Source organism: Salvelinus sp. IW2-2015, unplaced genomic scaffold (assembly GCF_002910315.2).
Source record: "Salvelinus sp. IW2-2015 unplaced genomic scaffold, ASM291031v2 Un_scaffold3187, whole genome shotgun sequence".
NCBI classification, from domain to species: domain Eukaryota; kingdom Metazoa; phylum Chordata; class Actinopteri; order Salmoniformes; family Salmonidae; genus Salvelinus; species Salvelinus sp. IW2-2015.
Window position 1 is genome coordinate 25870 of NW_019944474.1, and position 13618 is coordinate 39487.

Sequence of the window (13618 nt, forward strand, 5' to 3'; positions counted from 1 at the left end):
CGACGGTCGCAGTGTCATGCCTTTGCCGGAGATTGTTGTCATACACATCGGAATACAGGTCGAAGTCTCCCTGATGAGAGAAGAGAGACAGACAACTATGAGGATGGAAAATGTTCCACAAAGATACACACAGTGCATCAAGCATCTTTGATTCAACAACTCACCGTGCCATCATCTGCTGTGTCTCTTGTGTTGGAGGTGGATTTGGAGCTTTTCCTGTTTTGTAAAACAATGATTTAATGTAAAGCTAATAATTAATCAGAGTGCTACATTTAAAATATGCTACAAACCAAAGAAATTGCAGATTTTATCCCTGAAACTTAGCCTGAACCGAAGCATTAGTGGCCAGAGGAGAACAGTAGGGATGAGGAACCAGAACAGCCACACGTGAATGACTTCACTACAGAAGCTGAGAGCAGTCAAGGACTTGTGAGGTTTGTTTCCCTGTAATACATATGTTGATGATAGTGAGGTAAATGGCCTTCTTCTTGTACCAGGTGTATTTGTCCACAGGTGGGTTGGCATCACTGCTGCAGGTCAGAGTCACTGAACTGCCCTCCACTATTTCACCAGAGGGACTGACTGACACTGAGGTGTTCTTTGGGCCATCTGGTGGACAATATGTAACACATTGTTCATACATAGAGCTTTACATGAGGAGCATCATTGAACTTGGACGTATAATTAAAATAAATGAAATATTTATATAAATATGTGTAACTTAGACAATAATGTAACAATACAGTGTTTGTGAAGTACTTGTAGTCACTACAGTAGTGAGATTAGTACATTCATGGAACTTGGACATAGATTGAAATAACAGATAGAATAGATGAGAGAAGATGTTACTAAAAGGATACAACTGGAGATGTATCACACAGACTCACATGTGACAGTGAGAGACTCTTCAGCAGAGGGGAGATCCTCATGGCCTTCTACAGCACAGGAGTATCTGCCTGCATCCTCACTGCTGACTGGGTTTAGGAACAGACTGTTAGATTGGTTGGTTACATGTCCATTCTTGTACCAGATGTAGGTGGGGTTGGGGTTGTCAGTCAGAGTACAGGTGGTGCTACAGGTCAGTGTCACMTTCTGTCCCTCTGACACAGTGRCAGGAGTCMCCTTCACCTGCAGAMCTAAATGAAAGRGKATTAAAACACTGAGTAYATCAYTAAGTAATCGTTTGCAGTATTGATAGGATGTGACATGCAGTGTTACCTGTGACAGTCAGAGTTGTTCCAGGGRAGGTGGGCTCCCAGKTTGTCTGATCTGTTCTGAATCTAAACTTATACTCAGCTGAATCCTCCTCTCTCAGGTCTGTGATTCTCAGGGTGGAGTCACTCTGCATATTTCCAAGGTACTCCACACGACCTTCATACCCCGGGTTCAGGATTTGAGGCGCCTCATCAAGTTTTCCTTTTGTGTACCATTTTGTTTCAGAGACTGTATGACCACTGGGAAATGTATAAGAGCAGGATATGTCCACTGATGACCCCTTCAAGGTACAGACACTCTGATGGGTGTAAGTCACGTGGAAATAACTGTGACCCTCAACAGCTGAAACACAAGTACATTTTTCAAATGGTGTAAGTATTTAGAACTGTAAAATCAACAACCATTAATCTAAATGAAATAGTAGCCCTATTTCATGTCTGTTTCACTGCACATCAACACTGACCAATGATCTATTGGATGATTTTGACAGAATTTAAAAGTGTATTAGTCACACTCACACACTGCAGGAGTATTGATGCCTTTTACAGCACAGTAGAAGCTGTCTTCAGTATTAAAGTAGACTGAGTATGAGGGGGAGGAGTCCTCTTGTACAATCTTACTGTTCCTGTACCAGATGTAGGTGGGGTTACCAGTCAGAGTACAGGTGGTGCTACAGGTCAGTGTCGTTGACCACCATGTAGTGGTCACCTTCACCTGCAGGTCTGGAGTAGATAACAACATTAAAACCCTCAATGACCTGTTGTCTAGTTCAAATGAGGCAGGAGTGGACATTCTCAAATCATTAATTCAGACATTCCTATTATACCATACATTCATTTTTATATTATTTCTGTACAAATCAAGACAATTTTCCAGAACCAATTAAACAGATCTATACTATATATAATATCACTGTACCTGTAACAGACAGAGTTATTAAACAGATCAACACTATATATAATATCACTGTACCTGTAACAGACAGTGATTAAACAGATCAACACTATATATAATATCACTGTACCTGTAACAGACAGAGTGATTAAACAGATCAATACTATATATAATATCACTGTACCTGTAACAGACAGAGTGACTCCAGGATAGCCAGAATATCTCCCTCCTGGCTCATCTGTTATAAATCTGACCTGGTACTCAGCTGAGTCCCTCTCTCTCAGGTCTGTGATTCTCAGGGTGTGTCCATTCGTCTTATCACTACGGTACGTCACACGACCATTGTAGTCTGAGTCAACTCTCAGACTCACATAATTCTCCACAGCATACTTTTTAGTGAACCAGAAGGTTGTTGTGACTGTACCACTGGGATATGTGTAAGAGCAGGATATCTCCACTGATGACCCCTTCAAGGCACAGATTCTCTGAGTGGTGTATGTAACACTCCAGCCATTCTGACTCAGTACCACTGAAACAGAGTTAGACATCACAAGGACGTTACATTAAGTTCAAGGTCTTTTGACTCACATTAACACTTTGTTCCATAGTTGCTGAGCTGAGACATAGATACTCTTTGGTTGAGTGTGAATGGAAACCACAGATAAGCATCACTCAGTGAGATGAGAAAGCCAACTGTTTAAAGTGAAGTGGAGACGCCAAATGTGTCGTCAGTAGAACATAAAAATGGTTATCCTTTTAGAAATGTCTGTAGTTTGACAAACTGGGCAACTAAAAGATAAGAATGAGACCATACCTGCCACAGACCAGAGAAAGACCACCAACACACTTCCTGCTGTTCTCAAGGCCATTGTTGCATCTCCCACCCTGCAGTCTTAGAAACATAAACAACAACTCACTCTATAGCTGGTGAATAACTCCACCTGATACATTGAAGTAGAAACTGTAAATGGGGTACAGGGCCTCATTACTGAAAATGAACCAGTGTCACGTTCCTGACCTGTTTTCCTTGTTTTTGTATGTGTTTAGTTGGTCAGGGCGTGAGTTGGGGTGGGCATTCCATGTTATGTGTTTCTATGTTGGGTTAAATGTGTTGCCTGATATGGTTCTCAATTAGGGGCAGGTGTTTGACGTTTCCTCTGATTGAGAACCATATTAAGGTAGGCTGTTCTCACTGTTTGTTGGTGGGTGATTGTTCCTGTGTCTGTGTCTGTATGCACCACACGGGACTGTTTCGTGTTTTCGTTCGTTTGTGTAGTCTGTACCTGTTAGTGCGTTCTTCGTGTATATGTAAGTTCTCAAGTTCAGGTCTGTCTACGTTGTTTTGTATTTTCCAAGTGTTTTTTCGTGTTCGTCTTGTCGTTAATAAATATTCATTATGTCTTCATTCAACGCTGCGTTTTGGTCTGACCCTTACTCCTCCTCTTCATCCGAGGAGGAGGAATTAGACAGCCGTTACAACCAGGCTCATATTGTGTTGTATTTTATTGTGCTGTATTGACTGTGTCATGACTGTCCTGATCAGGTCATGTTACAGGAGACCACAACCCTACAGATTATCTCTCACCTCCAACAGAGGAGGAGAGATCTAGGGGTCTGAAGATGTTGTGGTGGGCCATGACCATGTGGTGGTCATGACGATAGATGGAATATGAACATTTATGTAATTTTTGTTTTGTTATTAAAGGTTAATATATGACGTTATTACGAAAACATTGTAACTTTAAGAGTTTTCCCAGTATATGCTTGATGTTTATACATTGTACTTTGTGTGGAAAATGTCCAAATCAAAGAGAATGTTTTGGTAAAGATGAAATGTGAAGTTACTTGTCTAAAATTGGATTTGAGTAAAATCTCGACCTTGCCTCTTAACTTGGTACGCCCAGAGAATTGCCCTAAAGGCGGTTACGCCCACTTCTGACCCGAGGGTATAAGACCTGTGAGTTAAGAAGTAACATATCAGACTAAGTGACCCGAGCTGCAGCCATGGTCTGAATAGTCAACTAACCCAAAACGCAACACAAGGTTGAAGACAAAGAAATCTTTTTTCTACCCAAGCTACGGATGAATAGCTGTGCCTAAGTGGGGGAATTCAAGCCGGACCACCTAGCCTCCACTCTCCATCGAATCGTGGTATCTAATCGCTGTTTCATTCCTACGCTGTGAGCTCTGAGCTACAGAGCTGTCTGTCCTCAGAAGACCCCTTTCAGAGCAAGGGCGAGGAAACAGACCATTAAACCAAAAGGACACTGACATCGTAAGGACAACCAGAGAGTTGCGCCGGACAAGTGCGTCATTGAGAAGCCTAAACGACCCACGCGGAGCTTCACATCTGAGACCTCCAACACGTAACTACATCATTATATTCTGACCCATAAGAGCGGCAGTTCGGGGCAAGGCTAGGGTTAAAATAAGCATAGCTGACAAATGTACCCAAATGTATATTTATCTCATGTACTTTCTCTTTTTCTCTCTCTTTTAAATCCCCATTTTGGGTAACACGCGCCATAGTGTGTTGGCCCGTTATACTAAGTTCTAATCAATAGCCTAGACTGTGTTTGTGTATGTGTATATTTTTGCATCATTTTAGCTTTCTAGTAAATAAATAATCAACTAAGATTGGTGTGGTATGAACTCATTGGTGGGACCCGGGTCCGTGCAGATTCCCGGATTCAGAATGAGACTGTAGAGGAAACTGATTAATTAGCGACTGTGGAAAAATCGATATTCTGATATTCTTTGAGTTAATTTGGGAAATAGAAACTCAATAAAACAAATTTTCCCATGGTGCCCCAGGTTAATGAGTTAATAATTGCTTGATTCATTTAATCACGCAATTAGAAACCTTTAATCATTCGATGAGCAACAGTCGTCACATTAACTAATACAACGTCACGACAGTTGTCTATGTGAATACTGTAAGTCTATTGCAATGTGTGTGACGTGTTGCATGTCTGTCTACATCTGTCTATTTAAGCTGACATGTTGTATGATGCAAAAATTACTTCCTGGTGGACAATGACCTCATCATCATCATCAACAACAACAACAACCACGTATTGAACAGATCTGTAGTACTGTAAACACATATTTCTACATTGATTGTTGTGAAGCTGTTTTATTCTCAGAACAACCAATTATAGGAGAATACATGTTCCATCCTCTATGGTCCGTCAAGCTGTACAGCAGCCTAAAGACTGACCACCAGGTTCAATGATAGCTCCTATCCCCAAGCTGTGAGGCAAAACAGCAACTGACTCACACACATGAACACACGCACACACACACACACACACACGAACACACACACACACGAACACACACACACACACACACACGAACACACACACACACACACACAGAGAAAGCATTTGTAGGGAAGGCCCATAAGGCCCTTGGAGTTTTTACTCTCTATCAGTCTGGTCCTAAAGGGCCCTCAGCTAAAACCACTGTCACACACACACACGGGTGCGCACCTGTATGCATACGCACACACACACACTGCAGTGTTACGCTGAGCAAGGATTTCAATATATATTTCCATGTCTTTTTTATCCTGGTTAATCATCTCATCACTATGTAGATCAACACTCCTACACTGAGACACTTTATGAATACTGGCCCTGATGTAACAACTAAAACATAACACGAAGTAAAATGATACATTACCCTCAAGTATATGACTAATGACTAAAAACAAATATCCAAAAACTATATTTCAAGATACTGTCAAGTGTACTTACAGAGTGAAGTGAAGGGGAGAAGTCTTGTACAGTTAGTCAACGTACTGTCACTGCGTGGAAACAAGAAGTAGTCTACTGTAAGTATTAGTAGAAGCAGGCGTAGTCTAAGTGTGAGTTCTGTGGTTGATAAATTTTAAAAGTAGCCTATTCAGGGTGTTAACATGTGTGAACAGCATGTCACTAAAGCGATGTTACTGTATCTAAATAGAAAATGGACAAAAGTCAGCATAGTTGCATTTCTTTCTTTGAGGAGTGGGCCTACATTTTTAAAAGACCCATCATTCCCATCACCCCTCATCAGCTGCATCAATGTGCAACTGAAGGTACCAGTGTTCTAGACTAGAGCTCCTCCTACTGGCATCTCAACATTACTGCAGCCTCCAGTCTTCACATGTTTCTACTAGTCTGGGAAATCCCAGACCTTGTGAAACAGCTAAAACATTGTGGGAGGCAACCCGTCTGCCCAGGGAGACTAATATGTCCCAATCATATCCTCATCCACTTGGTTCAATATCAAACTGGCAATAAGGTGCCTGAGGTCCCCATTCTCCACCCTTTCCCAAGTGTGCAAGTGCACACTTCATGTCATGAAATTAAGTATGGGATTGGTGTGAACATTGGCTGGCTAGAGTTTCCATCTTTGTTAGCTAAATCCATGCGAACCCTGACATAGGCTACGTACAAGTTCTCCTATCTGGCTAACCACTACACCATTGTGTGTGTGTGTGTGCGCGTGTGTGTGTGTGAGTGAGAGAAAGAAGTAGAGAGTCATTGTTAAGATATATCGGTTGTTTATAGATTTGCCTAGATCTTCATCAGCTGTGTGTGTTCCACCAGGGGTACAGTAACATGGTGATCAACCAGGATGCAGGGGGTGGTAGTGGGTTGGGGGGCCTCTCGGGTGGTGGTGGGTTGGGGGGCCAACCTGCTCATCATCTTGAACCCAAACTTCTTTGTGGAGAAGTTGAGTCACGAGAGACCTGAGGTGTTATCTAGAACCTAAAAACAGGTGCTATCTAGAACCTAAAACGGTTCTGCGGCTGTGGCCATAGGAGAACCCATTGTAGACCCCTTTTTGCTTCCAGGTCGAACACTTTTGAGTTCCATGTAGAATATTCTCCACAGAGGGTTTGACATGAAATGCAAAAGAGTTCTACCTGGAACCAAACAGGGTTCTACCTGGAACCAAAAAGGGTTCTACTGTGGGGACTGCCGAAAACTTTTTGGAACCCTTTTTTCTCAGAGTGTAGGAACACTTCAGGTCTCTGGTGACTCAGCTTCTCCACAGAGAAGACTGGTGCTGAGTAAAGTGACCCGCCTTATCGACCTCCCGGGGTTCTCCCTGCTGCTGTGGAATGAGGGGGGGCCCAAGACCCCCAATGAGGCTGGAGGGGGAGCAGAGGGTGCTTCTACCATTCCCTCAACTTCCTCAAACATAAAAGTGAGAGGTCGTCAACCAGGGGTGTATTCACACATACCCAAACCCCTACTCACCATCAACAATTCCTCACTCACCTCAAAGTACGAGGTACCCTCCTGCCTTTTTCATTAAGTTTTCACTGTGTTCAGGTCTTCTTGGTTCTGGGTTTGTTGTGTTCAGTTCTTCTTGGTTCTGGGTTTGTTGTGTTCAGGTCTTCTTGGTTCTGGGATTGTTGTGTTCAGTTCTTCTTGGTTCTGGGTTTGTTGTGTTCAGGTCTTCTTGGTTCTGCTTTTATTGACTGTGCTACAGAGAACACAGGGGTCCTCCTCAACTGCTTGTTCCATTACGGGCCTGGAGAAAGAAACATCCATTAAACTGAAAGTGAGTCCCAAATAGCACCCTACTCCCTTATAGTGGACTACTTTTGACCAGTTGTGAACTAAATAGAGAATAGGGTGCCATTTGGAATGCAACCAGAACAATTCCTTAAAACCAACATCACATCACTCCATTATAGATATGTCATAGTAATTGTCTTGCAATGTCCATTATTGGGTTTGTAGCTTCAGGAAATGTCATTTGGCCTGAAGAATACCCCTGGAACCTTTTAGACATTAAAACGGTGACTTTTCAAAATGTCCACTGTTACACCATAGTATGAGTTCAATGAAATGTCATTTGACAAGAAGCATTCTCCTTCAACCCTTCAGATAGTGATGGAGGGAGTTTTCAGGGACCAATGAGGGGTCACTAGGGGTCAACTGTTATGCTTATTTTAATGACTTTGTCTACTCCTCCAATAATCAGCAGCATATGAATGAACTTGCTGCTGTCTGTGTGTTCACAATGTTCTACGGGCTGGCAGGTAGCCTAGTGGTTAGAGTGTTGAGCTGGTAACCAAAAGGTTGCTGGATCGAATCCCTGAGCTGACAAAGTAAAAATCTGTTGTTATGCTCACCAGGTGGCACTGGAGAGGTTGAATTTCACAGCAGCGTACTGGACCTCCTGTTTCTGGTGTTGAGGCAGTTGGACGGTGGAGTACAGAGGCACTTCCTTGTTTTTGGAGTGAGAGAGACGTGGATGTTGGCGTAGTGAATGTCGACGGTGGCCACTGTCTGTGCTGCAGTAGAGGTCATGGCCATGCCTGAGATGTTGTCATACACTGGACGAGAGTCTCCCTGATGGGAAGAGAGGACAACATAAATAGACCTGGGGACAGACAGCATGAGGAGTGGAAATGTCCCACAAAGCAATAAACATGATCTTACATCTGTTTGAACAGACTCACCTGTCCGTTGTCTGCTGTGTGTCTTGTGTCAGAGATGGATTTGGAGACTTTCTTCCTGTTTTGCACATTAGTTAATTAATATATTAATACAGTAATGAAGAAAATAAAGTGAAATAATCTTTAAAATAAGCATTTTCACTCACCTGAACCACATGAAGCCAGAGAGACATGAAGCCAGTATGACACCCAGAACAACCACTATGATTCTTACAGCTACAGTCATAACTGAGATTTGTTTCCCTAAAAGATAATATAGATGATATTAGTACGTTGTTATAAACTGAACATTAATATACAGCAATATGAAATGCTTGATGCAATACTTGTATATAGAAGCCTATGTATAGTTATGCTTGATGCAATACTTGTTTATAGAAGCCTATGTATAGTTATAAACCAAAGTGTAATAAGGCAGACTATGAGAAGATTAGCTTGAAACATCATTTCTTATTGAAAATAATTTTGTTTTGAAGATGGAACTTTACCTGCTACAATGATCATCTGAGCTGTAGAGTTCATAGATCCTCTTCCATTCTGGGCCTCACAGTAATATTCTCCTCTGTCCTCAGAGATGATGTTAGTGATGCTGTAACTCTGTCCTGATGCTTTTGGTGAGGTTACGTTCTTCTTGTACCAGGTGTATTTGTCCACAGGTGGGTTGGCATCACTGCTRCAGGTCAGAGTCACTGAACTGCCCTCCACTATTTCACCAGAGGGACTGACTGACACTGAGGTGTTCTTTGGGCCATCTGGTATAAAAGACAGTGGATATATTTATAGCAATGTTTGTGTTTACATTTATAGCTAATATCTGCCACTACAATGTTAATATAGCAAACTAAAGATTTAAACCCAATGTACTTACATGTGACAGTGACAGTCTCTTCAGCAGAGGGGAGATCCTCATGGCCTTCTACAGCACAGGAGTATCTGCCTGTGTCCTCACTGCTGACTGAGAATAGGATATAGACAGGAGAGGAGGTGTTGCTGTTTGGTATAGGCTGTCCATTCTTATACCAACTGTAGGCTGTGATGGGGTCCAGTGTACATTTGGTTCTACATGTCAGTGTGACATTCTCCCTCTCTGACACAGATGTAGGATCCATCACCAACACAACATCTAGAGTAAAATGAAACAAATGATTATTCTCCTCCTATATATGTCCTCTTATGTGAAATACTACACTTGTTATTTCACTGACATACCACTACAATGTCTGTATAACTGCCCTTAATAAGGTCATTACAAAAAAACATTCTCATTAGCATAAAAAAGCATAGTTAAAATCACAGCATACACTGAAGCACACACATCAAATGCATTAGCATACATACAAAACAACACTCACATTACATCTATCTAGATATGTGTCATAGATGTGAGATGTGTGACAGATTACCTGTGACAGTCAGGGAGACAGGTGAGCCAGAAAACCTTCCCCCAGATATTATGAATCTGAACCTGTACACAGCAGAGTCACTCAATCTCAGGTCTGTGATTCTCAGGGTACAGTCACTCTTCATATCCCCAAGGTACTCTATATGACCCTCATACCCTGGCACTGAGCTCAGATCTTCAGCATCCATACCAGACCATTTAGTAAACCAGAAAGCTTGTTTGATCTCATGATAACTGGGATATGTATAAGAGCAGGATATGTCCACTGTTGACCACTTTAAGGCACAGATCCTCTGATGGGTGTAAGTCACACTCCAACACTTCTGACCTGAAATACAAGAAGACAATAGAACACCTTTTATAAATCTTTAATTACAATATCTACCAGTATACACTGATGTTGTTTATAAAGTAGAAGACAACTAGTTAAATAGTTTACAGTAGTGAAAACCATCATTATTAAATAATGATCAGTATTTAGTGATTCATTGACATTAGTCTCACAACCTGAACTAAACTATATTTATATAACATCTTAATTAAAAAGTCCAGACTCACACACTGCAGGAGAGAGGAGATCCTCATGGCCTTTTACAGCACAGGAGTAACTGTCTGCATCACTAAAGTAGTCTGAGTACAGTCTGGAAGTGTCCTCCTTTACTATGGTACCGCTCTTGTACCAGATGTAGGTGGGGTTGTCAGTCAGAGTACAGGTGGTGATACAGGTCAGTGTCACCTTCCCTGCCTCTGTGGCAGGAGTCACCTTCACCTGCAGGTCTGAATACAGGGTAAATGACAATAACGTAATTAAACCAATCAAGTATTATGGTCACAGCCTGAAGCTTATATGGTTGTCTATGTGAATACTGTCTGTCTGTAAGTCTATTGTACTATGTATGTAATGTGTGTGACGTGTTGCATGTCTGTCTACGTCTGTCTATTTAACCCTTGTGTTGTCTTTAGGGTAAAAAATGACCCGCCACTGTTTAACAGCAGAGAAAACTTCTTAAATTATGTTTTTTCAACTTGAAATTGACTTTTCCTAGAGTGACCCCAACATTAGAAAAACATTGCCTTTGTTCATATTTCCATGAAAGCTGTACACCACCAGGGTACAAAGATTGTCTTAATGTCATTTTTGACCCGACAGTTATAAAATCATTAACACACCACAAAGACCCACACACACACAAAAAAACAATTTCAGACACTACATAGATTGATATATTGTGTTATTGACTCTGCGTTTGTTTATATGTAACTCTGTATTGTTGTTTTTGTAGCACTCAGACCAAAGCGCAGCGTGGAATCGGTTCGACATCTTTTTATTATCAGAGAACCGAACAAAAAACAATAAAGAATAAACTATACGTGAAGCTCAAGCAGTGCTCACAGGCAACTACACAGAAATAAGATCCCACAAAACACAGTGGGGAAATGGCTTCCTAAATATGATCCCCAATCAGAGACAACGATAAACAGCTGCCTCTGATTGGGAACAATACCAGGCCAACATAGAAAAAAAACCTAGATAGGAACACCCCCCCCCCTAGTCACACCCCGACCTAACCAAAATAGAGAATAATAAAGGCTCTCATGGTCAGGGCGTGACAGTACCCCCCAAAGGTGCAGACTCCGGCCGCAAAACCTGATACCAACTGGGGAGGGTAGGGGGGGACTAGTGTCGGTGGCGGCTCTGGTGCGGGTCTTTGCCCCCGCCCAGACCATGGGTCCGGCCATGGAGCCGGGTATAACGCCGTGCCCGGACTGGGCACCGGCACAGAGGAAGGCTCCGGCCTTGGAGCTGAACTGGACACCGTGCCTGGACTGGTCACGGGTGCAAAGGAGGGCTCCGGCCTTGTGGACCGTCGTAGGAGGTTCCGGACTGTGGACCGTAGTAGGAGGTTCCGGACTGTGGACCGTCGTAGGAGGTTCCGGACTGTGGACCGTCGTTGGAGGTTCCGGACTGCGGACCGTCGTAGGAGGTTCCGGACTGCGGACCGTCGCAGGAGGTTCCAGACCGTGTGCTCCCCCTCCCAAAAAAATGTGGGCTGTCTTTTGGGCTTTCCTTTTGGCCGCGAACCCCGGCGTTGTCTCTGTCCTCCCTTCTCTCCTTTTATCTGCCACCAAGGAAGGCGATCCTGTCCTGCCATAATTTCCTCCCAAGTCCAGTATCCCTTCCCCTACAAGATCTCCTCCCACGTCCAGAATACTCTCTCCTCCTGGGCACACAGCTTGGTCCTGTTGTGGTGGGATCTTCTGTCACGATTGTCGTTGTAATTATACTCAGACCAAAGCGCAGCGTGGAATCGGTTCGACATCTTTTTATTACCAGAGAACCGAACAAAAAAACTAAGAATAAAAGATACATGACGCTCAAGCAGTGCTCACAGGCAGCTACACAGAAACAAGATCCCACAAAACACAGTGGGGAAATGGCTGCCTAAATATGATCCCCAATCAGAGACAACGATAAACAGCTGCCTCTGATTGGGAACCATACCAGGCCAACATAGAACTATACAACCTAGATAGGAACAACCCCCCTAGTCACACCCCGACCGAACCAAAATAGAGAATAAAAAAGGCTCTCTATGGTCAGGGCGTGACATCTCAACTGGCCTGAAATGGTTCTCAACTGGTTCTAAACTGGTTAAATAAAAAATAAAACACACACACACACACATTCACAATGAGAAATTGAGAAGAATATGTGGGCTACTGATTGAACTCAGACAAAACTTGTTTGTGCATGTGCAGCATCTCCCCTTCATGAACCCACACATGACTCAAGTTCACAGACAAAATAAAAACAATTTCAGACAAAATAAACATTGTTTGAAAGCATTGTTTACTAATGGGGAATGCAGTCAGATACTATAAAGGTGCTGCAGTTGAGTCCCCCCACTTCTCTCTTTGTTTAAGCCATGAGTGCATGTTTCAGTGCCCAGCAGGTCGTATATCAGATTTTTTCAGATGTCCAGGAGGAACAAGAGAACAATGATTTAGAAGAAGATGAGGTATTAGAAGAAGAAGATGGGAAACAATACAACCCAGAGCACAATGCATCATTTTCAGATGAAGATGAAATCCCCAATTTTTGTCAAAGAACAGAAAAATAGCATGGTTCTTGTCACCATATGACAACCAGGGCAGGATGTCAACACAAAATGTCATAAGGATGACACCAGAGCCCACAAGACATGCAGTTGCCCAGGACGTCGCCTCAACATTCTACATGTTCATCACACCAGCCATCGAAAAAATCATCCTGGAGATGACAACTTTTGTGGGTTTCCATAAATATGGAGACAACTGAAAAGGATGGATGAGATTGACCTGCGTGCCTACATGAGGCTGCTAATCTTAATGGGATGTGTATAGGTCCCGAGGCGAGGCTACATGTAGTCTCTGGAATGCAGAGAGTGGAAGGGCGATTTTCCGTTCTCACACGTTCTCAAGAATGCTACGATTTGATAACCATGAGTCAAGACCTGCAAGACGTGTGAGAGACAAACTGGCGGCCATAAGAGAGGTCTGGTAGAGGTGGGTGGAGCATCTGCCATACCTTTACAACCCTGGGCCTGAAGTAACAGTGGATGAGCAACTGGTTCCATTCAGAGGTACATTTTTATTTTCAT

The 13618-nt window shown here is 42.8% G+C and overlaps 2 protein-coding genes across 5 annotated transcripts in view; both read right to left on the reverse strand.

Moving 5' to 3' along the window:
- LOC139025736 (basigin-like) overlaps positions 1 to 13618 on the reverse strand; it is a 33148-nt gene that overhangs the window by 3754 nt on the left and 15776 nt on the right. For 2 of the 4 annotated variants that reach the window (XR_011477356.1, XR_011477354.1), the window contains one exon: positions 8388 to 8468. The exons of 1 other annotated variant lie outside the window; for it this stretch is intronic. Coding sequence is in view for 1 of the 3 variants with exons in the window: in XM_070440927.1 (XP_070297028.1) it covers positions 8579 to 8633; positions 8722 to 8818; positions 9064 to 9327; positions 9444 to 9698 (671 nt within the window). In the remaining 2 variants the exon portion in view is untranslated. Of the gene's footprint in view, positions 1 to 8387; positions 8469 to 8578; positions 8634 to 8721; positions 8819 to 9063; positions 9328 to 9443; positions 9699 to 13618 lie in introns of those variants that run through there. One more of the 4 variants, XM_070440927.1, reaches the window with a different exon arrangement.
- LOC112075475 (B-cell receptor CD22-like) lies at positions 401 to 5915 on the reverse strand. Its single transcript, XM_070440926.1, has 7 exons — positions 5871 to 5915; positions 2924 to 3001; positions 2294 to 2638; positions 1734 to 1937; positions 1219 to 1557; positions 888 to 1136; positions 401 to 609 (listed from the first exon to the last, which is right to left on the reverse strand). The coding sequence occupies exons 2-7, from the start codon at positions 2976 to 2978 to the stop codon at positions 401 to 403; spliced, it is 1401 nt and encodes a 466-aa protein (XP_070297027.1). The 5' UTR covers positions 2979 to 3001; positions 5871 to 5915.